This window comes from Emydura macquarii, unplaced genomic scaffold (assembly GCF_026122565.2).
Source record: "Emydura macquarii macquarii isolate MOO-44397 ecotype Brisbane River unplaced genomic scaffold, CSIRO-AGI_Emac_v2 contig_737, whole genome shotgun sequence".
Classification (NCBI taxonomy): domain Eukaryota; kingdom Metazoa; phylum Chordata; order Testudines; family Chelidae; genus Emydura; species Emydura macquarii.
This window is the reverse complement of record NW_027130874.1, coordinates 84,046-110,869: the sequence shown is the minus strand read 5'-3', so window position 1 is coordinate 110,869 and position 26,824 is coordinate 84,046. Positions and strand designations below refer to the sequence as shown.

Genomic DNA, 26,824 nt, shown 5'->3' with positions numbered 1-26,824 from the left:
CACGAGTCAGGAGGGGCAGAAGACGTCACTGGGTGGGAAGAAGTTGTTTCCCATAGGAGGCCAGCCCGTCTGGGGAAAGGACCCTCCCAGCGGGATGGACAGGCCTGGCTGGTCAGGTGCTGTTCATTACCACACATGCTCACGAAGCTGCAGGTTAAAACCCGGAGCTGGGCCACACCAGCCTCTCCCCCCGTGGAGGCAGATACCCTGGGCTTTCTACAGCAAGCAGAAAGAGTGGACTGTCGCAGGGGGCAACCATCGACACCCCCCCATGCAGGAGAGCTGAAAGGGGGCCAGCAGGAGCCCAGCACTTCCCAGGGGTGGTGAGTATGGACGGGAGGTAGGCGGGGCGGGTGGAGAATGTTTAAGGTGGCTACATGTTGGCAGTCAGTGCCAGGGGCATGCCGCTTGAATGTATGCCCCGCTCAGGGGGGCCTTACACCTGCTCCAGACCAGCGAATGATTTGCCGCTGTGAGGCCCAGCATCCTCGTGGCAGGTATTGATACGTACATTTGCTGGGGGACCCCCAGGCTCCTTCACGTCACTTGAGGGGCTGCCCCTCACCGTGCTCCCAGCGCAGCATGGCCACGCTAGAGGAAGGGACGTTGCCCCGGCCCCCTCCCCGAGGCAGGCAGACTGCCATCCCCGGCATGGGCAGTGGAGGAGTCGGGGGACGCCAGGGCGCTGCTGTCCGCACAGGGCCTCACCTGGTGATCCAGCATGAGCAGCAGGGTGCATTTCACATTGACATCGCCAGGGCGCTTGACCTGGAAGCCATCGGTCTCCTGGGTCGTGGGCATTCTGTGCCACTGGGGACAAGACTGACGTTTACTGTCTGGACCACGAGGGGTCGCGTCACACAAGTTATTCGCGAGTTACATCAACATGGGCAGTTTGGAGCCTGACCCTGCAACATGCTGGGGAGATAGCGTGGAGCCCGAGCCCCCTCCACACCAGGCAGTAACAGGCTGGCACCCTGGTAGATCTGCTGACCGGGTCACTGGGCAGGGGTCTAGCCATGAGACTAGAAGACCCAGGTCTCCATCTGCTCTGGGTGGACTTCAAAGATCCCAGAGCAGCTAAGTTTGAGCCCCCGTCCTCAGATGAAAACCCACCCTGCACATTCAGCACGTGCCGCTTGCCTGCTGCCCTCTAAAGAGCTCCCGGCTCCTGCGGGCCCAGAGTGGATACAGAACCCTAAGATATTACAGCTTGTTAGCAGAGCCGCAGCTGGAAATACAAATCCACATCCCTGGAACAGCGTAGCTATCAAACACAGACCTCTGGTGGGCAGGAGAGTCAGAGGTAAGTTCTGTAAGTAACCTCCACTCTGAGCACTGCGCTATGTATTCCAGGGCCCCAGGACCGGCCGTGGAATTCACCCTCCCACAGAATCGTGGTCCAGGATCTGAACTTGCCTAACGAAAGCCAGGGTGTTTCACGGCTGCAGACAGGCTCAGAGACATGAACCAAGTGTAACTGGAGTGTGCAGCCGGCCTGGATCAACAGCTCTGAGACCTGGGCCCTGCCTCACTTATCTCCGCAGCGAAGAAAGAACAGTGGAAAACCCCGGGCTTTCTGGTGAAGATAATCCTCCAGGAATTTAACGTCATGTGGGGATTTTGGGCTAGGAATCATAGCTGCGGGCGGGATCGCAGCAATGGAATCCATTAGTGTTGCTGCAGAATTTGGTCCCGCTGTGTCAGGGAGCACACGGTGCCTTGATCCATTATTCCTACACCTCCGCCCCACATCCCCAGAGATGGTCCACAGGCAGATCTCGGCAATCACGGGCGTTATAGCCACTTCAGAAACTGTTCGGATCCACATACACTGCCAGGCGGTGCCAGAACCAAGGCCCATCGAGCCCAGTGTCCTGGTTCGGACGCTGACCAGTGCTAGACGCTTGAGGAAGGGGCAAGGAGCCTGCAGGAGCAGTTCTGGAACGACCTGCTCTGGGGAGTGGGGGAGTCAGTCTCTTCAGACCCTGTTCGAGGCTGGCTGATGTCTTGGAGCAGGACCTCCAGCATTCGCTGTCCAGATCAGGCCCTGCTCCTGCTCCGACACCTGCTCAGCTCTTGCCCCCAGTCACTTCTCTGGCCATGAGCTCCACAGGCTAATCGCACAGCGCGTCGGGGGGCAGGTACAAAGCGGATTTACGAGGACGTTCGTCTGAGGGCTGTGACAGGCAACGTTTAGCCCCAGACCAGCATTAATTTGAAGGTTGAGAGTCTCATGCACCACCAAGACTGGAAGTGTCTAGCGCAAGCCTCGTGGCAGCGTGGGAACCTCTCCCCATGGGACACTCATGCTGTACAGACCCTTGTACCACCCCACAGAGCCCTATAAAGCTCGCCAGAGGAGCCACGCAGACCCAGCTCCCCCACCCTGCTCCATCCCCAGGGCAGAGCTGCCTCACAGAGCTCCACTCAGTCGCTTCCAGGGCACGACTGTCAGGAGCAGGTATCGGTCAGGTTCACGCCACATTATCGATGGGATTTTAGAGCGTGTGGGCCCGAGGTAGGATCTCCCTGAGCCTAGGCTGCAATAGTCATTCTACACGTGGGCCATGGGGAGGCGACACACACAAGATTGTGCCAGTAAAGCCCTAGACTGGCGGCAAGCCCCTCTCTGCCGTCTATAGGGCAGGGTTGCACCAGCCCTTCCCACTCTTTTTTTTTTTAAATCGAGAGGTTAAAAGCACCGGGAAGCGATGCCGTGGGCACCAGGTCACCGTCCCGGCACGCCTGCTCCGCAGGGTGCTACCTGCCCACGGAGCACAGGGGCCACATCCACCGTGCTGAGAGACAGCCCAGCTCCAGTCTCCTGCCACCCCGGCCCCAGGCCCCTCCGAGCAGTCCTGCTGCAGCTGCAGCCTGGACTGGGGTTGCCAAGCCTCTGCTGCCTCCTTCGCCCCCCACCCCACCTGTCCCCAGGCTGCTCTGCTCCCTGCTGCTCAGGCTCCCCCCCCACCTGAACCTCACCCACACCCCCGGTGACGAGTGCACCCAGCCCACCCAAGGGACCCTAGGTTGCCTCTCCCGCCTGCCCCTCTTACCAAGAATATTTCTCAAAGCCACCCCACCCCCAGGCTGCCCCTGCTCCTCCCCCCAACCCTCTGCCCCGGGAGCAAAGAGGTTAATGGAGAGAGCTCTGCTGAGCCATGGCTGGCAGGGTGGGGTGGGGCAGCAGAGCTGCGGTCGGTCGGTTGCTGCTGGGAGTCTTCCAGGTGGGGGCGGGGAGGGAGAGACAGGCCAGGCCAGGCGGTTGCCACCTCATTCTGGGCCACGGGCCAACGACACGAACAAAACAAAGCCACAAGCCTGAGCCCAGAGCAAGAGCCAGCCACTCCCTGCAGGCGGGGCCGGTGCAGCGCAGCTGCGTAGACGCCCAGCCCCAGCATTACGGCACCTCCCCCGCGGGGCAGATGGCAGCTACGTACACTCGCCCCGGGGGTACCAAGCGCTCGGGGGTAACGAGCCGGGCTAATGGTCTCCCCTTGCCCACTGGGATCTTGGCCCAAAAGCCCTGTACTCCCACCACTGTGAGCATTCAACAGAGTCAGCCCCAGACCGCCCAGGTACCCTGAGATCGCAGGCTGGAGACCCACTGCGGGGTGCTCCTCGGGACGGCCACGCAGCAGCAGCTCTGCGCGCCTTACCTCCACCAGATGGTTGTCTGGTCCATAGAGCTCCTTGTCCAGCTCGATGACGAGGCTCTTGAAAAAGGAGGAGAACTTCCTCTTCTGCTTACTCGGCTGAAAGAGAAGAACCGGTGCAGCGCTCAGCCTGACGCTTGCCCAGCCCCAGGGCCCTGCAGCTGCGGGGCTGGGGGACGAGGGGAGAATTACAACCGTGTGTTACACAGGCAGCTCTGAGGACTTGTGGGCTCTTCAGAGCTGCCACTGCGTCTATGGGCTCCGGGGAGCAGAAAGTTATGCCAGGCCCTGATTGGGCTCCAGTGACGCGTGGGGTACAGGGGAGGGGGCAGAGTTTGGAAGGCCCTGCAGGGGTGAGAGAGAGAGACCCTCCGCAGCTAGCTAAGGGCCACTCTAAGAGAGGGGCTGGGAGCCTGTTGGCACACTGGGGGGGGAGGCCAAGGGGGCTCAGTGCTGTGGGGCTCTGTACAGGGTGCCCTGTGGGAATTCATACAGCCTCCCTCCCTTGGGGCAGAGAGCACTGCGGGAGGCAAGCTCAGATCGGCCAAGGACAGAACCTTTGCTCTTGTCCTGTACGCGGGATGCTATCGAAGGAAAGATCTGGGCCAAGGGAGGGGGTCCCAACATGGGGTGAGACAGAGGGGTCGTGAGAGGACCGAACAGCTGTGTGCGGCGCCCCCAGCAGGCGCACTGTGGCTAACAAGGAAACTGGTCTCCGCTCCGCTGAGCAGCACCAGGTGACACCGGCAGTCAGTTTACACAAGCGTGTCTGCGTCCTTACGTCCTCCAGGAGCTTGCCTTCCACGCGCAGTTCCCATGAGGCCACCCGCTCGCTGCCGTCCCCCTCCTCCGTGCCCGGGGTGAAGGTGTTGGAGATGTAAATCCGCAGCTTCCGCTTTTGCTGCAGTGCGGAGAAGAACAGAGGGACACTCAGGATTCACTGAACACTCAGCAGCACCCAATGCAGACCCCCTTTGAGCGGGGGGGGTGGGACTAGATACCTCCTGAGGTCCCTTCCAACCCTCCTCTTCTAGGAGTCTCTTCCCACGGAGACCTGCTGCGGGGATAGGAGGCCACAGATGGCAGGACATCCAGTGGACGGGGAGCCCCATCTCCCACAGTGATTGGGGAGGGGGAGAGAAGCACACACAGGAGCCGACAAGCCGGCCCTTGGCTGCAGTCTGCCTATGCTTCCCCAGCACCACACGAACTGCTGCTAGGATGCATGTGCCTCTTGGTCCCAGCTGGCTGGAGAGCCACCTCCTCCATGTGTCTCAGCAGCGCTCCCCCTCGGGAAGGCCCAGGAGCGAGGCGGGCTCCACTCAGACTGGGCTGCTCTGGCCACATGCCCTCCCAGCAAGACAGCTGCCTGCTCCTTTGTTCCCAGGGCTGGATAACAAGAAGGGACTGCCCAAGCCGGGTCTGGCTTCCCAGGGGCTCCAACACACCGTCAGGGGTTTCTTGATGGCCTCCTGGATTTCCATTCTCTTCCTGGCGATGGTCTGATCCAGTTTGCGCTCAAAGGCGAGAAGGTCCATGTAGGCCTGAGATTCTGGGACCAGCTCCCGGATCTACCAAAGAGAGCCAGTCAGAGAACAGCACATCTGTCACCTCCCCCACACGAAAGGCCTGTCGGTCTCTGCCCTCACCAGCCCATGAACACGTTCAAGCTCTCTCCCCCATATCCCACAGTGGCAGCTCCCCAATCATGGCACTGAGCCTCTGAGCAAAGCGATCACTAGCACGGCCGAGCCCGACAAGGTGGAGCCCCGCTCGGCCTTGCTGCCATCTGGAAAAGCTGTCCAATTCCCCAAACAATCCACGGGATGCCTGAATCTCCCATCCCACCTGAACGGGCTGGGAATGCCTGCTCCCACTCATCTGACCATACCAGCGTACATCCCCACCCACAACGCCTGGACAAGCCATCTCCCGCACTGGGGCGTCTGGCGCTAGGTATCCCAGCTGCATGGCTCCGGGCAGCCAGCCTCGACTCTCTGCTGGCCCAAGCTGCACAGCTGCAGGCAGGTGCAGACAAAGCTTCCCCACAGCCCATCTTTGAGGAGCGAGTTTAGTTCTGGAGCAGCACTACTGCAAGCGCGCCCAGCGGGGGCCTGCGATGTACCTGCGAAGCACACAAGCAGGGTGCTCAGCAAACCGGGGCTGGTGGCACGTTCCTGCCCTCGTGGGTGCTGCCAGTCAGCCTGGCACCCGCACCCCACTCTGCAGCCAGCCCCGGTGACCTAGCACCGTCAAGGGGCTCAGAGCGGGGCAGACCAAGCACCCTTGTGCAATGGCCTTTATCAACAGGGCCAGAGGCTTGGAAGGGGAACCACTGCTCAGCAGCGCTACCAGGGTTCTCGAAACCAACCCCCAACCCCATCCTGGGTAGCCTCTAACCCACGGGCATCCTCCTCCCCCACTGCCTACAGGGGGCATCTCCCCTCCCCCAAGCCCACTCCCAAATGCCCACATCACTGACAGTGTCGGAGACCCTGGGCACCTTCTTACCCTCAAACCATCTTCCTCCTACAATGCCCAGCCCCCTGCTATCACTGCCCCTTGCTCTGGGCCCAGCCCACGCTCACTGTGCAGGAAAGCAGCACTTACCCTCTGCGGTAGGACCTTGTCCGCCATCTTCCTTCTTTTCAGTCTGCAAGCAGAATGGCAGTTTTAGGCGACAGCCATTAGCCTGGAGGACACCACATACCTCACTCCTTGTGTGAAACTCCAGGAACCTGCCCTATCTTCCATGACGAAACCCTACCACTTCCCTCTCCGGGGCAGAGCACTGCCATGTCCCTGCAGTCCCTTGGACAGAGGTGCTTCCCCTACGCTACCGATCACTGGAGCCAGTAACAAGTCCCAGATCCCAGGCACCAGGAGATGACATGCATTGTGCAGACAAGTGACCCAGTGCGACTGTGGCCAGACTGGCAGGCTCCCACCCCACTCTGAACAGAAGTAACAGGCCCCGCAACAGGAGGAAGAGAGAAGGATCAGGACTCTGCTCCAAGAGTTTACTGGAAATGCAGGCAGCGTAGGTTAGTGGTTAATGCACAGGACTGGGAGTCTGGACTCCTGGGTTCCAGCCATAGCAGATGCTCATTTCCTCTGGCCTTGGCAAGTCACTCCCAGCCACCTTTGTGCCTCGGTTTCCCCTTCTGACAAAGGGCTTTGAGATTTTCAGCGGAAAGGTACCAGCTACCAAACGATAAATAACTGATTCTTGAAACAGTGGATTCAGGTCTTTCGGACAGCGCATTCTGGAACTTGGCAGTTTAACAGCCATGGCTGGTACATTACCGTAATTCACAGCTGCAATTCCAGGCGTGGATTTTAATCCAGAATTCCCTGTTCTCAAACAAAACTCCTTGTCAGAGGCATCTCAGGCCTGTCTGGACAGTCCAGGGCCTAAGATTTCAGGATGGAAGTGGAAACATTGATTTTTGGCTATATCTGGTGCCCACGGCCTCGCACTCTTACTGGAAAGGGAATGGTGGGGGGGGGGGTATTCCACCCACAGGGGCAGAATCTGGGGTACATCACCTATGGAGGGGAACGTGGCAAGGTTCCCCTCTTCCTTCCAGTTGGGCCTGGCCCTGCTTTGAGCAGGGGGTTAGACTAGATACCTCCTGAGGTTCCTTCCAACCCTCATCTTCTAGGATTCTAAGGTGTGCTGGCCTCTAGACCTTATCAAGAGGGGGATGCTGGAAGCAGGTCTCCAGACCATCCTGATCAGCTAGGGGCTGAGTTTGCCCCAGCACAGCAAGGGTCTGTTGCCCACAGCTGAAAGGTAGATGGAGAACTGTGGTAATGGGCAGAGTGCAGCAGGCTGGAGTGAATACTGTCAGTGAGCACTTCCCAGACTCAGGTGTTGATGTCCTTTCAGTGACAACCTAACCCTGATTTCTTGTTTAAATTAACTACCACAGTCTATTGACATTATAAATCAATGCTTGATTTACAGCCGTAACCCCACAAGATCTCCACTGGGACATCTCTTTATTCTCAAGCAGTTTAAACCTCCAGCTGGTCGTGGAGAGGAGAGCTACGCACAGGAAGCCGGAAGGTTGCTCCTACAAGTGTAACTGCCCCTCTGGGGAAGGAGGCAGAACGAGGAAGAGGACCACACTCACGAGCTTCTGGACTACATTTGCCTCCTGCACCAAACCAGGCAGCTGGGGAGTCCTGGCGCTGGCCATTAGATCTATGGCTAATAAGGGAGCAAAGCCAGAGCAATGCACGCTATGGTCACAGCACAATGCCATGCTGGCTAGAGCTCAGCTGGGCATCTTGCAGAGGCCAAGTTCAGCCCACTGGAAGGGGTCTCACTCCACCTTTCCTTTCCTTCCCCCCAGCTCAAGAGTGGCTGGGCGCTGTGGAGAGCACAGGAGGCAAACTGAGTACTCTCAGGGGTTTTTCACCCAGAACCAGGGGCGCTGCCTGTAATCAGCTGTTTTCATGCCCCTCATTCAGCCAGGTGCATTTCCCCATTTATCCAAACTCCACCTCTGGATGCACAGACCCAGCGATCCACCTGAGTGAGTCTCTTCTGCAGACGCCTGCAGCCAGGAAGCCAGCTCTGTGGCAGCGTGGAAAGCTGCATTTATTCCCAGAGCATGGATGCTCTGGCCTCACTCAGTTACAGCTGGACTCTGCTAAGGGGAATGCAAAAGTAAGGGCTCATTTTGACCAGCAATCTGCAAAGCTGAGACAACGGACCTTCAGACAAGTTTTGAAATAAATGGGGCCTAGCGCAGAGCCAGGGCAGGGAACTGAGCCGAAGCATCCATTAGACCCAGGAGAACCTGCCCTGGGGCCCCTGAGAAACAGCCTCAAACAATCAACAAACCCTAATGAAAATAGGAACAGAGCGAAAAGATTAAGAGCATTGTAAACAACTCAGGATGTGCTGGCACGGTCAGATGGAGGAAGAGGCCAAGTGAACACTGTGTGCAGGAAAGCTAGCTGCTGCAAAGCCATGACTTAGGAGAGCGTCACTTCCAGCCCCAGAGCAATCCATCCATCAAGGTGGCAGGGAAGTGAGAGAGACGTTCACAGCATGACAGATCCCGGCCCATGCACCTCATTCTTCGGTGTGCACAGAGCACACGCGGCTCTCTTCACCGTGCACTGCAGTGTGGAAGGAGGACGCCTCAGACAGCACGTGAGGGGCATGGAGCTCGCCACGCACAGCGCCTCTCAGGAGACGTTCATAACTCCCATTTGTGCCCATGCACCTACCAGAGCAGCATGACAGCAGCAGCCCCACTCACGCCATTTCAGCTTTTGTTCTGGGGGGAGGGAGGAGCCCAGCAAGCCCCACTGGGAACCAGTATTGCGTGGGGGGCAGGGCAGTCCAGAGCCCCATCAGAGCCCATGCTGCTCAGGGGGTAGCTAGCAAGTGACAGACACTCCCCTGCAAGGGCACCAGCATTCTCCCTAGCTGGCAGCCAGGGAAATGGAGGCGGAGGTAGATCAGTGAGGGCACAATTCCCAGCCTGACGCCCTTGGCAGAACTGGGGCTGGGAGGCAGCCGCACACCCCAGAAACAGCGCACTAACCACCCCAGCGATGGGGACTTACGCTCGCCCCATCCCCGGGTTAGGCAGGTAACAATCACCTACAGATACTCTTACCCTCGCCTTTGGTTTGCCAGGGCTGGCTGGGACTGTGGTGCAAGCAGGCGTTTTCTAAAGGGATCCATAATCGACTGCGGCATTCCTGGTCGCATCGGAGAGGCTGTTCCATAGGGGGATCCGGAAGGGGATCCCACCTGCAGTCCTGCCATGGGCATCCGGCTCCCCGGTGGCATCCCAGGACGCTAGCAAGACAGAATGAGAGACCGTTACCTTGGGAAAGCCTTGTTCTGGGCTATAGCATTTGAACCACGTGGCCCAAGAGTCTACGCGCCCACCTGCTTCCAGCCACAGCATGGACGTCCCACCGAGGCAGAAGGTGCCTTAACATACAGGCACTGGGAGTAGGCACGGAAGAGCTAGAGCACCCCGCACTCACTGCGGAGGGTAACGGTGCGGCACGGGGGGCAGCATCGAAGTCATGGAGGATGGGCAGTTGCACAAGGTGAGGGCTTGTGTACTTCAGGGGTTTTACCCAGAGATAACTGGTTGCCAATCAGCACATTGGACTAGACTGGACATGCCACAAACATCTGTGTTTTGCCCGAGGCTGAGCACAGAGCACAGTCACTCACTGAGCTTAGTGTGGGGCACGGCTGGGGGACACGGCGAGCCATCAGTGAGCTGCAGCATGGGGGGGGGGCACAGTGAGAGGCCACTCGCCAAGGGGGGAGCACAGCGGATGAGGCACACTCAGTGAGCTGTGGGACGAGGGCGTTGGTGGGGCTGCAGTCTTAGCTGTTCTCAAAAATACAAGCAGGGAAGTGGAACAGAAAATGCAGAAGTGCAAGCCGCAGGGAGCACCACCAGCGCTAACAGACTTGTCAGTACATGGGAAACCCCCCTTTGGGAGTCCAGGCAGGCCCCAGCACAGGCCTTGTCGACCAGCTTTCACTTCCCCTTGGAAGGAGGAGGGGGCACTGGGGCTCAGCACTAAACGAGGGTGCCCTGCACTGGGGCAGGCCCTCCCTCCCAATGCCTTTGGGGACCCGTGGCAATAATTATGCTGCTGAATACATTACTTACAATAAGGGAACCAGCCCACCAAGGAGATGCAAACCCAGAGTACTTGGCTGCTACTGGTAGGAGGTTCTGGCTCCGGGCTGGCCCAGTGCCCTGCCCGAATGCTGCAATCCCCAGCAGCTGCACAGCCTTGACTCGGGGCACACGACAGCTCTTTAAAGCATGGCAATGGCCTTCAAACAGTTTGGTTTATTAGTGTCACTTGCCCAGAGGTGGTGGGGATGGCTCAGGACAGGTCCTCTCTCCTGAAAGAGCCAAGGCTGGCACCATAACCACAATGATGGGGCTGTGCTAGGGAGAACATGGTTCCCCAATGGCCCACTGACGCACCACTTACATGTTCATTGTGACAGACAGTATCCGATTGGGTGACAAAGGCTGCACTGTGGCCAGAGGGGTTGTGTGACATTAAATGAATCCCGATGACACCTCTGGAGGTAGGAACTTGATCCTGTGATCCTCATCTTGCAACCCCCCCCAGGGATCCAGCAGAGGAATCCTATGAGCCGCTAAGGGCAGGTCTACACTACTGCTTAAGTTGATCTAACTTGCATCGCTCTTTCACTCCCCTGCGTGAGGCAAGTTACAGCGATCTAAGCGCTGTCCAGACTGGTGCTATGTCGGCAGGAGACGCTCTCCTCCGACATAACTTCTGCCTCTCATGGAGGTGACGTAATTATGCCAACAGGAGATCGCTCTCCTGCAGGCATGCAAAGACTTCCCCAGACATGCTAGAGCAGCACTCTAGTGTAGGCCTGGCCTAAGCCCATAACGTCACACCTCAAACCTTCTCCCCAGGATCCACTTCCACACAGACGGGCCCAGACAGCTCCAGAGTATCCCACTCACCGCCTCCTTGCAGAGTTACAACCCAGTCCCTACAGGGCACCCAGACCCAACCGGAGCATTGCACGCTGTGACCCGCAGTCTCTGCAGGCAGCGCTGCTGCACTGAACGCAAGGCTGCAATTGGCTCCATATTGTCTATGTTAAGTGCAGCCCTCGGGTGCGTGACAATTTGCCAACATGGCCGCTGGCTGGGCGATGTCGGTTCGCTTGATCTGCTTCCTGAGATCAAGAACGGGCTCCTCATTGCCAAGGAGCTTATGTGGCTGGGAAAGTTACCAAGCCAGCAGGACAACATTTCATTGCTGCTGGCAGCTCCTGAGCGTGCCGAGACAGCACCCACCGTTCCCCTGCTGCTTTCACTTATGCCCTGCATTTTATGGCTGGAGTTGGATAGCGTGGAACGAGCCCATTACAGAAAGACGGAGTGAGCTGTTGGTTGGCGAGCACTCCCTCCAAGGAAGAACAGCTCAGGGAACTGATTCAACTTAAGAGACATGCAATGAACAAGCAGCAGTGTTCCCCAGGGACCGGCACTGGATGGACAGAGTAGTCCAAACGGCTAATGAGAATTTCAAACAGCAATTAGACTGTTAAACTGCTTCTCACTTTACCTGATAACTAAAATGAAGCAGTTCTTGGGACATTTCTGGGCCTCGCTTGGTGGTGTCTAACTCCCTCACTTGGGTCCACGCTTCGCACATCCCATCACACCACAGCACTGTTGCTGCTTTCTCTCTCTGCTCTCCCCATATTGCTTATTTTCTCTCCCCACCCTCACCTCACATTGTTTTTCCTCTCCTCCCCCGAGAGCTTTCCCTCCTTCCCCCAACTTGCTGAAAGCCAGCCACTGATGGCTCTGCAGAGCTGGCCACATGTACTCTTGTGACTGAAGTGGTGCTGTAGGAGCAAAAAAAGGTAAGAGAAACTTGAGCCAGTGGCCCAGTCTTAGAGCACATCTCTGTTCTGATAAGCAACAATGTAAACATGGCATCATCAACAGATCCACACACCCCCACACACGTGCACTGAAATCAGATCTGCTGGCTTTAGTGACATGAATCACTACCCTACACAGTCAGCACATGCAAGGGACAGTGAGGTGGAATCTCTTACTTCTTGGACACCACCACCACCACAAGCGTTCCCCTCATTCCGGTCAGTTCCACTTGCACAAGCCCAGCTGTCACCGAGCTCCCTCAATTCCTTCTTGCTGGACAGCTCTGATGCAGAGGGGTTGGAGGGCAGGTGGTGGAATGGACATGTGCAACACATCTTGAAGAACAGTTACAAACAGTTACGCTTCTCCTTTTTCGAGTGATCACACATGTACATTCCTCTCTTAGTGACTCACAAGCCATAATGCAGAAGGAGGGATTGGAGTTCATGTACACGTAGACTGGAATACAACTCATCCAAATTTAGCATCAGCTCTGGAATACCCAGTAATGGTATAATGGGATGCGAAGGTGTAAACCAAAGACCAGCCTGCTGCTCTACAAATGTCCTGGTTACAGATTTGCACAAGGAACGCCATCGCGGTTGCCTAGCCTCTTGTGGAATGTGCCGTCAGTTTGCCTGCCAGGTCATAGCAAACAGGAATGAAGGAAGTTACAAGACGAAATTTTTTTGCAAAGAGTGAGAGACCCTTCATTCTGTTTGCTATGGCCACAGATACTTGGGCTGACAAACGAAACTGTGTAGTCCTGTCTGTGTAGAAAGCCATTGCTCTCCTAACGTCTGAGGTGTGCAGACGTTGCTCCTCTCTTGGCTGTGGTTCTGGGTACAATGCAGGTGAGTACATTGACAGGTTAATATGAAAATCAGATACTACTTTAGAGAGAAATCTCGGATGAGGGTGCAAGTACACCTTATTCTTAACAAAGATCGTGTAAGGCAGTTCGGATGTGGCGCATGCAGTTCGGCCACCCTCCTGGCCGAAGAGATGGCTACCTGGAAAGCTTTCTGGCGGGTGCTGCAGTGTACCACTCAAAGACTTTAGAGTGGCCCTAGAGCCCATCGAGCTGTGGCACTTAGACTCAGTTTGCTCCAAAAACAGCAAAGACCCTTCCACGGGCTGGTGCTGTATGGCCTGCTGTTGGCCCTCTTGGAGAAGCCCTGAGACTTGTAGCCAAGAGCTCTTGCGCGTGGCCACTGCAGAAGCCATGGACCTAGCCACTGGGTCCACAGCATCCAGCGCAGCCTGCAGAGAAGGTCTTGCTACAGATTCCCCTCATCAGCTAATGAGAACTCCTGCCTAGCGTCCTCCAGCAACACGTCTTTGAACTTTAAAATGGAGCCCAACACTTTAAAATCATACCGGCCCAATAGCTTCTGTTGCTTGGCAATGCTGAGCTGCAACCCACCACCAGAATAAACTTTTCTACCAAACAGACCTAGTTTTTTTGTGGTTTTTGATTTACTGGTCTTCTCTTTTTGCCCCCTTTCATTAGTTGCTGACACCCCCGAGAGGGGAGAATACAGGCATTCAAACCCCTGAGAAAACACCTAGTATTTACATTTGACCCTTCTTGAGGCAGGGGGAAGGGACGAAGGGTTCTGTCAGAGAGCCTTAACCGAGTCCCTAATCGACTGGTTAACAGGCCACGCGAAGGCCCTGCTGTGGTCAAAATGTCAACAAGGCGGTGTGAGGATTTTCTGACCTCTTCCACCTGGTCCACAGGCTTAAGGCCACCCCCTCTAACAGTTCCTGGGGGACCTTACAGTCACCTAGGGGAGGCAAAATGCCCCTTAGGAGACTGCCTCATCTGGAGAGGAGGAAGGAGGTGGCCAGAACAGCTGCTCTTCCTCCAGTAGCAATCCAGCAGGATCCTCCTGAACCATCTCCTGCTGCTCAATTCCAGGCCTGGTACTGAACTCAGAACAGGCGGTGCCTGGTGGGTAGCTGCCCCACGCCTCTCTGAGGACACAGAACAGGAACATCTCGTGCATGACCTAGAACCTGGTCCAAAAAGGCCACTGGGCTCAGCGACCACCAGATCAGTGGCCCGGTGATGGGCCCCAGTGACCTCCTGGCCACCCACTCAATGGGACTCCCACTGAAGGCTGCCTAGCAGGGTAGTGCCTCAATGGAAAGTAGCACGAGTGGCTCTGAGGCTGGGACTGACGGACATGAAGTTTGAGGTAACAGATGGTGACACGGTACCAAGTGGCGCACCGATGTTGCTGGTGCCCTCCTCGTCTGCAGGTACCAAGAGCATAGTCTCCTGCACCAGTGGAAATGCTGGCACTGAAAGGCTCGGCCGATCTCTTGCTGCTGCAGACGCATCCGGCAAGCTCAGTGCCGAGAAGGTCCCAGGGCAGCGCGGTGCCACAGATGTAGAAGGCGCTCCCTCCAGCTCCAGACCCAACAGCACCCGCCTGGGTGCCGGAGTCAATGGTGCCAGCTTCTGCAGTGCTAGGAAAGAGGAGTGCGTGTCTTTCAGCTGCACTCTAGTCTCATCCCCAGGCCGTCTTCCCCTGTCAGCAATCTGCTTAGGGGTCTTATGCCTCTTCTTAGGCATTGGGATGGGTGAGCGGTGTCCTAACTGATGCTGAGGCACTCCGCACAGTCTGACCGACTGGGCTCAGACAGGTCTTAAGGCTCCCTTCATCAGCAAAAGCTTCATTCTGGCTTCTCTTCCTTTCCTTTCCTTTCCTTTCCTGAGGCTTAAAGTCTTGGCAGATCTGGCAATGACCCCCAATATGAGCTTCCCTTAAACACATCAAGCAGCCGGAGTGTGGGTCACTCACGGGCATCAGGCTAACACAAGAGGCGCAGGGCTTGAAACTGGTGTCCGAGGCATCCCTCAGCACAGAGTAATGGAAAAAACCTTAAGTCCAGCCAAAAAAGAAAAACTTAGATTATTAACGAAGTACTAACACCATAAATCTAGCTACCGTTAGTTTACAACAAACACACAGAGCACTCTCTAAGGCAAGGCAAGCCAAGCGATTCCGGCAACCGTCACGGGCAGTCAGAAGGAACTGAGGGAGCTGGGCGGAAGCAGGGCCCTTTACACAGGCACACAGCAGCTGAGGGTATTCGAGTAGCCAGACAGCTACCACCGAGGGAAAAATTTCCAACGACTGCGCGCGGGTCACACACTCACCAAGGGTGGAATGGACGTGTGCAATTGCTCGAAAGAACCCTCACGGTGGTGAAACAAAAGGAGAATGCCCAGCCTCACTTTCAGGCTTATCTACAGCAAGGATATTGAGACGGGATGTCGTGACTATGTCAATGCAGTCCTAAGGCTGACTGGGGTAGTTTATGCTGGTTATTTTTCCGGAGTAAGCAGCAATGTAAACCCTGCTCTGGGCCAGCACAGTGTGTCTACAGCATTAGCACCAGGGTAACTACCTCAATGTTCTCACCCTGGTGTGACCTTCTTTAACACAGACAAGCCATGAGAGCCCAGGCTGGGTTTGTGACAGGTCAGTAGGAAAAATCTCTTTTCCTGTGGAAATAGAGCACAAGAAATGGAATGAATGAGGGGCAGCACCATGGAGCCCCACAGTGCCACTGACAGTCACTTGTCAGAGCAGAACTGCACTTGGACCTACAACCCTACATGAGAGGCTCCCTCCCATACCCACTGTAATAACAGAGAGGAAAGACAAGTGGCTTTCAAGGACTCAACTGCCACTTGGACTTTCCCAGTCTGGGGCGAAAGGGAGTGCATGAGCAGATCAGAGCATTGGGGAAGCTGATCAAAAGTCATGGAGTTTTTCCAGCTCAACTGCTCCTCAACTCTAATCCAGAGGAGATTATAGGACAACATGGAGTCCTATGGAAAAGCCTACTTCCCAGGCTGGGAAACAGTGGTATGACACAAGAATTGCCAGATTGGTCCAGTTAGCTCCAAATCCCATCTCCAGCAGTAGCCAGCACCAGATGCCAGTGGCAGGAAGTTGTAAATATCTCACCATCCTGTGAGCTGAGCTATGGGGATTTATCAGATGTCTGTCTTGGATTGGAAGCTTTTCAGAGCAGGGAATGTACATCACTAGGTTTTTAGGATGCCATGTGAGTGACCGCAAGCAACAGTGACACTATTATGAAGTTTTATGAATCTGCCATGGCATTATCCAGTCTCCTCATAAACCAAAGTTCAGAGTCAGTCACAGAAGATGGATTTCATTTTGCATTGTTCTGACTTGGGCATTTTTTTAACCACGAAGAGCAGGAGCTGGTACCTGCTATCACAGGAGCGTCACAACCGGGACAGCCCAAGAGTGGGGGAAGAGAAGAGTAGAGGAAAAGGACTCATGATTTCATCTATCAAAAGCAAAGGGGTCTGCTGCTTCTTTATGGTGGGCTTCCCAAGCATTGGTGCATGGTCTCTAACCCCAACCCTTTGGAGTCCAAACAAGACATCTGACAAGCTTACCAAGTGAGAGGATGTGGGTAATGGTCAGGGCCTGGCCAAGTCTCTGCCAGCCAGAGTGCAATAGCTCTGCGGTATCTCCAATTCCTAACCTCTTCACTCCTTATTTCTCTCTCTCACACTCTAAAGTAACCAACCCCACAGAGTCATTCTTGGGACATGTCCACCTCACTCCTAGCTTTGGTCATGGTGCTATTTTATTTGATCAGATTTCTGAAGTTTGGGCAGGAAAAGGAGATCTCTTCGGGGAGGGACATGGAGCATGTCTGAAGTCAGCACAGAGGGTGTTTGAAAGCTTTCCATGAGTGATAAGCTTCAAGAAATCTTCAGACAGGATGTTATCTGGCACCTGGGGGCCAACAGAGACCACATGGCTCCAGTGGGGAGAAGGGAGGCCTTATGTTTATAAAAGAAGTGTCAGCACAATGACAAATGGATCTTTGATTCCTGACTATGGCATCACCTCAACTAGTGCTTGAGTTGTCTTCACCCACAGCTCAGCTTTAGTCCACCGTCCAGGCAGCATGTCATGCAACTGCGTTCAATCCCTTAGATAAAAGGAACTGTAAGGGCAAAAATCACACAAGTAGGTTCCCCACCTCTTGGTTTATTCCTGACGTCTTGTTAAACAGCTGCTTAGAGAATCCTCTCTAGGACGGAGCAAAACACCTACTGATTGGAGTCCTACCAGCAGCATCCATGGTACTGGCTTGTGTTTATTACAGCCAGCATCAAAATAATTTCCCCAGTTCCTAGAATGTAATACCCATCCTGGCTAAAGCTACAGAAGTCTCTGCGGTCCCCACGGGCCTTCCCGAAGGCAGCTGTCACCAATTCCGTCGTTTGCAATCCCTGGCACTAGGGAGTTGCCTTTACAATCTCTGAATTTATGACATACCCAAGGCGGAGACTCAGGTAATTCTATTGAATGGCTCAGATGAAGGAGATCCTCCCAGGCTCCTACAACTAGCGATACTCCCTTGGACTCAAACCAGAGATCATTCTGCCCAACAGCTTACATACCTAGTCATACATTACAGCAGCGAATCATTGGCGCCATTATCCCAATCCTCCTCAACACTGCAGTCCTCTAGCTGTGACCCTGCCACCGCAGCTGACGGGCTGACCTAAGGGCAAAAGTCAGAAGTGACATTCCAAGGAACATGTTGGGTAATGGCCAGAACTCCCTGTGGAAAATGAGTGGAGCCAGTTGGAAATGGGATAGAAAGTTTGCTTCTATTCTCTCCCAAAGCTGGAAGCACAGATGGAGCGGTTCATTCCGGGCCAACACACAGGCCTCTTGCACTTTGAGAGCCCTGATTGGAGTCAGCTTCTCTCAGAAGTAACCCAAGTTTGGAATGCTTCCTGATAAACATCTGCCTGCATGACAGAGGAGCCCTTGGCAGGCATGTAGGTTTCTGAGAAGGGGGCACGCCAGAAACTAGAGAAGTTGCAAGTAGGGAAGAGGAGGGGAGAGCTAACTCCAGTGCTGGATCAGCAGAGAGAAGCCAAGCCAGAGAGTCTGAGTCACAGGTTGTTATAAGAAATAAACAGAGTGATTCAGAAAGTAATGGGAAGAGCCATTCTCTAACTCTCTGTTCCTCTTTGTCCTACTATAATGGCTCTTCTCTACAATTTAGCATGAAGGAGTAATGCCCCCGGCTAAGGAAAGGATGATCAAAAAGACCTCTTCTGTCTAATGAAAATGAGGCATGGTGCCACTAGGATCCAGCATCAAGTTCCCCAGAGGACATGTGCACACAGAGCACTCTCTAGACAAGCTGTGTGCAGGGCACATGCTGGAAAGGTGTGGGAAATCATCTGTGACTGAAACATAGACAGGTTGCGGCCACAGGGGCAGGTCCGCAGTACTCCTGGTGCAGAACAGAATATAGTCCTCGCTCTGGTTTGCATTTCAGGATCCTACAGGCCATTGTTACTGTAGCTATCTGTCAGTTCCCAAAACTGAATCTAGTGAAGCCTTTTAAGAACAAAGAGCAAATGAGGCTTTCTTGACATGCCAGAAGCGTGTGATCCAACTTTGTACAGACTGACATTTACGGAGAGAGCCACATGTATTCTTGCCCAGAGCTTTGGAAGCAAGGCCTGGACGGATGCCAGGTGAAGGCGATTCCTGCATGTTCCTCCAGAATCCCCACAAGCCCAAACAGCAATGTTTACCATTCTGACACATAAAACAAACCCTGTTCAAACAGGATTTCAGCTCAGCTTTCAGGCTGATGTGGGGGATCACAAAGCTACAGTTCTACCGGGCATCTCACACTGCCAAAGGGCCCAATTCCCATGGGGTACTCGAAGTCCATGGCAGTTTCACTTCCCCTCGACTCAGTTTCCCAGTCTGTAGAACAGGAATAATACCTGCCCCACAGGGACATCAGGAAGATCAGTTTGTGCAAGTGCATGGAAATCTTCAAACAGAAGGTGTCAGAGAAAGGCAATATTAAGATGTTGCCTTATCTCCTGGAGATCCCAGTACAGACTTCTCCCCTACAGCTGTGTAAGTAGAAGGTTGTGGGGTCAGGACTTGCATGACTGGAAATTTGTAGCATTTTCATATAAAAGTAACTTGAGAAGTTGAACTGTCCGGCACTAAAAACTGAAGGCAGAAGGGTAGTGAATAAAAGGGACTGGGATCAAAGCAATGGCCAGAACTGAGCAGGATTTAGTCAGGTGCTGGCAGTGCTTCAAGCACCAGCTGAGATATTTGGGCCCAGGCAGATTTGCTTGCAAAGCCACAGACCTTGCAGGTCAGAGGATTCTGCCGTCAGCTCAACCTGGGCATGAAGCAATGCTTGTGCCAGAACACACAATGGAGGCTTTACTGCTCACTGCTACCACAAGGTCCCAGTGTGGAGGGGAGGGGGCGGGGAAGGAGACTGAGGGAAGGGATAGAAACAAGTGGGTTTACACTGCACTTCAGAGGTCCATTTAACACGTGTGAAAAATCCATTCCTAACATTCTGCTCCCCCCAGCACACTTTACAGACTGATGCACAAGTTATAACCCGAGACTTCCGCACCTGCCATTGAAACACACCAGGCTAGACCCACGGCATCCTTCATGCAAAACATCACAGAACAAGGCGCACGCACACGCACACACACTTCATGGACTCCAGAAGAGAAACTGAGATGGCAAAGAAAAAAGTAAATGCAGGAGTGAAAACTTCACAAGCAAATCCAAGAAAGGGACAAGGAAGGAGACAGCAAAGGGGAGAAGAGAAAAGTTACTGGAATTTAATATGTAATGTAAGCATTAAGGCAAAATGAAATAAGGAAAAAAAAGAGTATGATTCTCAACAAAAAGGGAGTGCTGGAAAAACTAGTTTTCTGCTCAGCAGGCTACAGTTAGCAGCATGGGAAGTAGCACAGATCCCACAGCAAGCTCAGAGGGGAGACAAGGAGCTTTCCACTGATCACTGAACTGGCACTTCAAAGGGCTGGACTGGCAAGGACCGCCCTCTCCAGACCCTGACTAAGGAAAGGAAGACTAGAGACAAGAGGCGAGTCAAGGGAACATCTGCAAAGGGAGCGGGGGGAGAGCTTCTCAAGAGAAGCAGCAAAGAAAGAACTGATGATGGGTGGAGTGGAAGACTCAGACAGCAGGTTTCATAGAGATTTTCATCTAGATTAACTCCATTCTCACAACCTCAGATGCTTTCCTCTTGGGGGCTAGGGGCTGGGTATGACTCAGCTGTTGCTTCTCACTACCTCCGCAAAAGGAAAGCAGATGATTTAAGTGACAATACAGAATTTAACTCAGATGTATAATCTCTCTGACAAAATCTGCCCTCCAAAACCGCCGCCATTCAGGAAAGGGAGGGTTACACACCAGCGTGACAGTACATCCATGTAGCTGTTTTTAGAGGGCATATTCTCTCACTCTGCTAGAACCCTAGCCCAGGTCCTCTCTCTCATCTTCACTATTGCAGCCCCTCCTCGCCACCCTGATCCCTACTCAGATTCATTCAAGATGCTGCTGTTGCTGAAATCTTCTTGGTCTGTCACTTTGCCCATAACACTGAACTCCGAGTCCCTCCACTGGATCTCTCTTCTACACTGCAGACAAGTAGCCTGGTGCAAATTCCTACTAAAAACTCCTGTGAATTATGTAACAAAACTGGCTTACATAACCATGCATTCATATTACTGATACATCCTTCACTATGCATTACACCCTTTAAATTGCATATCAGTGAGATTGTATGCTCTTTGGGGCAGGGACTGCCTCACTGTGTGTACATACAGCACAATGGGACCTCTGCGTGCTACTGCAATACAAACAACAAAACTTTTATTTCAAACAGTCTCTAAATACCTTAGAAATAAGATGCTTCTCATTCAGCAACTACTGATCAAACCACTTCTAATGGAGTATGTAGTTTCTGTTCTCTTATTTAGGTCCTGGTGTAACATCAGGATATGAGATAGTTAATTTAGAGGGCAGAGTCACTACGGGCAGCAAAGAGCACAACAGTTTTGTATAGGTCCTACATAAAAACCTAAAGCCACTGTATCTTAAAACTATCCCTTTCCTCACCAGGATATAATCATTTTAACATTTTAAATACCTTAGGCCCAGCATTAGGTCTGTGCCTTGTAAATGAAGGATGCCCTAATTTCAACTGAACTAAAGCATCACCTAATTTGCACTGAAGAGTACAAATGGCATTTGGATCCCGGTGTGATCAAGATGGAGCATTTCATCCTGGGACTCAGCCTCTCTGGGCGGCACTTCCACATTAGAGGTGAAAAGCACAGCGGAAATGCTGCAAATCAATTCCTTTTCTTCGCAGGTTACTCAGACCACACCACTCCCTTATTCAAATCCCTTCATGAGTTTCTCCTTGCCGTCTGCAACAAGCTCAGGCTTCATTTCCTCACCAGCAAGACTCTGCCTGTCTCCACTCGTCTTTATTTTTTTTTTTTCTTTCTTCACTCTACCCAACCTTCCCCTTTAATATCCAGTTTTCTGTCTGACTCCATCTATGCTTAGGACAGAGTTCTCATGCATTGAACGGCCCCGCCACACCACCACTTCTCAAACCCTGCCCTCAGCCACCCTTCTGCAAAGCCCTTCAGCAATGACTTTCGGCAAGGGCCCTGCACTCCTGGAACTCCTCTGGACACCCATGTCTGAATTAGCTGGCAGGCCTCATTCTGTACTGTGCCAAGCACCTTGACAAAGCTTGACTACTCATCCATTTTCTGACTCCTACTCAAGGTCCCCTTTGTTTTCTAAGCTGACTGTGGGGCATCAGGCAAAGGACAAAGGTCAGGCTAGTCTGGAAATTCCAGTAACTAACCACCAGGTTAGAAGGCTCTGGTGCCACTAATGCATGGGGGATTGACAGAGACAAAGTCCCCTAACGCCAAGACAAGCCACCTGCTTAAACTCCCTGCTTGAGCTGTTAATGAACCCGCCAACTGATACACAAGGATACAGAAGGATGAATGTATCATGTTAATAATCCACCAATTAAAGAGCCCTGAGTGCTCCCTGGCACAGACCCGAGTCACTGACTATTATTGTGTCCCTCAGAGCCTAAACTGTGGATTAAGCCCCCAAGTAAACCAAGGCACAACAGGTTTGAATTAAATGCGTCCATAGGGATTACACCAGCATTCTCCAGATGCACAGAGCAGAAGGCAGCAGTTTTGCAGGGCGGGCACCCCTTCCTCCTCCCCATCCCCCAAGTGCTATGAGGCACAAACGAGGAGCATTCATGACAGTGAAGGGACAATAGTAATGTCTACAGCCAGCCAGCCACAGTAGAGACAAGTAGGTCGTCTCCTACCTCCCCCATAGCTTTGGTAATGCACCCCAGTCATGACCCACAGAGCACCCCTTGCTACCCCAGCCCAAAATCTTAACAAACCCTTGTTAGTGTATCTCTGTCCTGCCCTACAGCACCTTCTACAATTTAAGACGTGGGTCTTTATTGACTAGTTTAATGACACAATCTCAGCATCTCCACATACCCTACACTAGACAGGGAGAATACAAAAGTTGGACAGTATGCAAAGAGGGGAGGCTTGTGGCATTACAGGCGATAACACTGTTGAAAAGAAAATGCATGTTAAGAGAAGCCCTTGGACCACATTAGTATGGTTGAGAGCTGGGGCCTCAGTGGGCTAATGCTCGGAGTTGTGTATGCCGCCTTGATTTGAGATTTCCTTGCTCCTTGGTGTTTGAGAGAATAACTTGAACAAGTTTAACTCTATGTTAATGGCGTTTTCAATGTGGAAATTTCCTAGGTTTGAGGGAGTGGGGGGTTTGTTTGGTTGTTTTATATTCATGCATATAAATGAGGGCGCCTTTGTGACCTGGAGGTGGAGACTATCAGAAAAGTGGGAGACAGGCTAGCTGGAGACCGTAGAACAATCAGGTCTCCATTTAAAAACTTGCTTGCCTGGCAGAGAGAACTTGAACCAACACTCCAGCCTGCTCAAAACTCATCACAACAGCATGCAGGAGCCTAGTGTCCTGAACAGCTTTGATACCGGGGGCAGAAAGTTTGAGTGTTAGTTAAAACATTACACTCCTCACAAAGAAAGATTTAGACAGCCGACAGAATTGTTTTACTGTCTCCCAAACTTCCGTAGCTCTGCTCTCTGGCCAGCTCCACTCCAGAGACCATCAACCAGTGTCCACTCCCTGCTTCCGATACTAGCAGCAGCCTTCTCCCCCCATCCATTATTTTCCACTATCTGTCCAACTTTCTTTATGTAAGCTGTATGCAGTAAATCTAAAATGTGGGTGTAACTGCCATACTCACAAAACACATGCATAAATATTCACTTACATGAGAGCTCTGCAAAAGGGGAAACGGAAAACAGGGGAATTGGAGAAGCTGAAGGAGAAAATATCGTCTTTGCTTGGAGCGGTTTATGCTTAGCTATCTTCAGAATGGGTTTGTTTTCACACAAACAGAATGAACGTCCCATGAACCTCAAGTGAATCTCAGTGCTGCCCCAATATGGAGTCACGGGCAACAGTTCCTGCTAGCTGTTTACAGCAGACCCAGGGCATCATCCTATGCTGCTGACACAGACAGCGTTTGCACAGCAACATCCCAAGTGAGTCAGCGTTCAGCTGCTAGCAACGTTTTCATGGACTAAGTGGCTAAAAGCCACAGAGAACCAGGGCAAAGAAGGCGTAAACAGAGACTGTATAGGGGACAAGCCTGCAATAGCAGCTGGAAAAAATTTCTTTAACATCCTGATCGCACGCGAGAATTTCAACAGAATAAAATTCTCAGTTCACAATATGGAGCCTGTGAGATCACCCTGCATCGTGACAGTTACCATCTTAAGGAGGAGATGTTAATCCAAGGCCCAAGTCTGGTGCGTGTTAGAGATCCCATGGCACTTTTTTGAAACTGTATGAGGAAGGAGACTCTTGTACTTAAAAACACAGGGAAGAAAGTCACTATTCTATTCCCAGCTCTGCCACTGGCTTGCCATCCAGCATTAGCCCAGCAGTTCAGGCCAACATTTTCTAAAGCAGATTCTAACATCCAAAACTGCATGCAGAGGGGCTGCTTGCTGGCTGACTGCTCCTTCACGATCCAACTCACCACTTCAGAAGAGGGAAAGCAGCCAATGGGCTGCTGTATAGCCAATTCAAGCCCACAAGTGTTACCTCCTCTCAGCACCTCGGAAAGCGGAGAGGGCAGTTTGATGCACTCAGTTTGGAGTGGGGGGGGAAAAAAAAAAAAAGAGCGGTTGGCCAGACTCGAGCACATTCCTATAGAATACTACAGCTACCCATATATATTATGTGCACACGGACACACTGATGCCTGTGCCACAGCTGTGTGTCTGTCTACCCAGGCTGGCGGCAGAGCTAGCGTGTCATGCTCCTAGCTGCAGTGTAGACAGGCCCTGGTTACCAGACTCCTGTACCCAGAATCTGGTTGGGGCCCCAAAACAGCAAAGAACATAATTCATTAGGAGTCTGTTTCCTGTCCTGTTATCTTCTAGTGATGCTTGTGCAGGAACCCTTCCCCCAAACACACACAGTGTTGCTTTAGGTACCATAAAAGCCACCAAGCTCCTGGTCAATACAATCCAGTTGCCTTTCAAGTGGAAGCTACCATCTCCATCTCATTCTCTCCAAAACAAAACAGGCCCCCAAAAGACAGCTCCTACAAGAAGACACCCCACCCCTTGGCCATTTGAAAAGGATCTCAGCTAAATTCAGAAACAGGAAATTGTGCACGAGCTCGTTCCACGAGTCCGAGAGAGAAGGGGAATCCCCTGAGGGGGGGCTCCACACATCTCTCCCCACTGCTTCAGAGAACATGGGGTCTGTAAGTGGGACTGCTCCAGCCAATTTTTGATTTTTAACTAGTACGAGGAATGATGGCATCCAGCCCCAGAGTAAATCCACCCTTAGGGCAAGATCTCTAGGCCTCAGGGCCCAACAGCAAAGTTACAGACTCTTCTTCAGTTGACAACTTCAGCCCCTTTCACGAGTTCTTCCAAACTATGTTGTGAGGAGCGAGAGCGGAAGAGCTGGAATTCCCGGAGTGTAACCCTTGCCCACTTGCTCCCGGGGTCACTGCAGTGCCACGCAGCGCGCGCTGTTTTACTTCGACCCTGGCTGCCGCTGGACGCACAGGTAGAAGCTGTGTCCACGGGCAGGCTTTTCCATCCGTGCCGGGCATGACGAGGGAGACACGTTTTTCTGGATGCCGACTTCACCGCCCCGATCCAGGCCTCTGTCACTGCCAGCCGAACCGAGCGCGACCTTCGGAGAACGACCGGGCACTAAAGCGGGCAGCGCCCGAGCCGTGCCACCGCCGTTGAAGGGCTGCTGCCCCGAACGGGGGGAGACCCGCGTACCCGAGAGGTGCCTCTGGCCGACCCCGCAGCTCCCAGCAGCGCAGGCACCTGCCTGGAAAGCGTCTCCTCGCGCCGGTGCCGTGGGGAGGCTGCGGGGTGCGCCAGGGCTGGGGCGAGTCCGGAGGACGGTGTTCAGCCAGGTGCGGGCCAGCGGACACGGCCACACACACAGCCCCCAGTGCCCCCTCAGTGCCCCCCCCCACACAGCCCCCAGTACCCCCCCCCACAACCCCCCCCCACACAGCCCCCACTGCCCCCCCACACACAGCCCCCAGTACCCCCCCCACACAGCCCCCACTGCCCCCCCCACACACAGCCCCCTCATTACACCCCCTTCCTCCTCACACCCCCAGTGTTTCCACACACACACACACACACACACACACTCGTGCCCCCTCAGTGTCCCCCCCGCGCCCCCGCCCGGAGCCCCTCACCTGGTACTGGGCGGCGGCGGGCCCCATGGGCCGGTAGCCGGCGGGCCCCGCTCCGGCCGGGCTCGGGCCCCGCATGAGCCCGGGCCCCAGGGCTGAGGGGGCCGGCGCGGCCCCGGCGGCCGGGGTCAGGGGGCTGAGCGGGAACCCGCCGCGGCCGGACATGGGCTCGCGCGGCCTCGGCCCGGCTGTTTACTAGCGAGCGGCGGGGGCGGCTCCCGGCCAAGGCGAGGCAGCGCGCGGCTCGCCCCGCCCTCTGCCCAGCCCCGCCCCCTGAGCCCGGGGCCACGCCCCCTCCGAGCACCCCCGCCCCCTGATCTCTGGGCCACACCCCCACGCCAAGTCCCGCCCCCGGTACCTAGGCCACGCCCCTCCCCTTAAATCCCACCCCCCACCTGTCTCCGGAGCCCGCTGGGGAGGGAGATCCCTCCCCCCTAGCCCCCCCGCACAAAGGTGGGTCCAGGCCAGTCTCCGCTAGAATGATTGGCTGCTTTACCCGTAATTAAAGCAACACACGTGTGCACCTGTCCCTACGCACACCCTGACACACGCACATGCGCCTCTTCCTATGCACACCCCTACCCCCGTGCACACATGCCTCTACCCACACACACCGCAACACCTACACGCATGCACCTGTACCTGTACTCGCCTGCCCTTACGCACACCCAGACACCCACGCAGGTACGCCTGTACCCCCCGCCCCCACGCCCTAACACACACGCATGGATGCCTGGACAAATGGGCACAGTTTGAGAAGGGACAGGGGTGCTGGCCCCCCCAAACTGCAAGCCTCGGCAGACACCAAATTTGGCCTCCCACATGTGGCCCTGAGTGGAGCTGCCCCCCCAAATATAGAAGTAGAATTACCCCTATGCCTGTACCCCCACACTCACCGACACCCACGTGTGCGCCTGTGCCTACACACACACCGGCACACACATATGCCTTTATCTACACACA

The 26,824-nt window shown here is 54.1% G+C and overlaps 1 protein-coding gene across 3 annotated transcripts in view; it reads right to left on the bottom strand.

The window, feature by feature from the left end:
- SMARCD2 (SWI/SNF related, matrix associated, actin dependent regulator of chromatin, subfamily d, member 2) overlaps positions 1-26,067 on the bottom strand; it is a 31,932-nt gene extending 5,865 nt beyond the window's left edge. For all 3 annotated transcript variants that reach the window (XM_067542868.1, XM_067542867.1, XM_067542869.1), the window contains exons 1-7: positions 25,865-26,067; positions 9,302-9,486; positions 6,270-6,312; positions 5,108-5,230; positions 4,441-4,560; positions 3,663-3,758; positions 709-810 (exon numbers count right to left, since the gene is read on the bottom strand). In XM_067542868.1, coding sequence (XP_067398969.1) covers positions 709-810; positions 3,663-3,758; positions 4,441-4,560; positions 5,108-5,230; positions 6,270-6,312; positions 9,302-9,486; positions 25,865-26,026 — 831 coding nt within the window. In that variant the 5' untranslated portion in view covers positions 26,027-26,067. The remainder of the gene's footprint in view (positions 1-708; positions 811-3,662; positions 3,759-4,440; positions 4,561-5,107; positions 5,231-6,269; positions 6,313-9,301; positions 9,487-25,864) is intronic.
- Between the last annotated feature and the right edge of the window lie 757 nt (positions 26,068-26,824).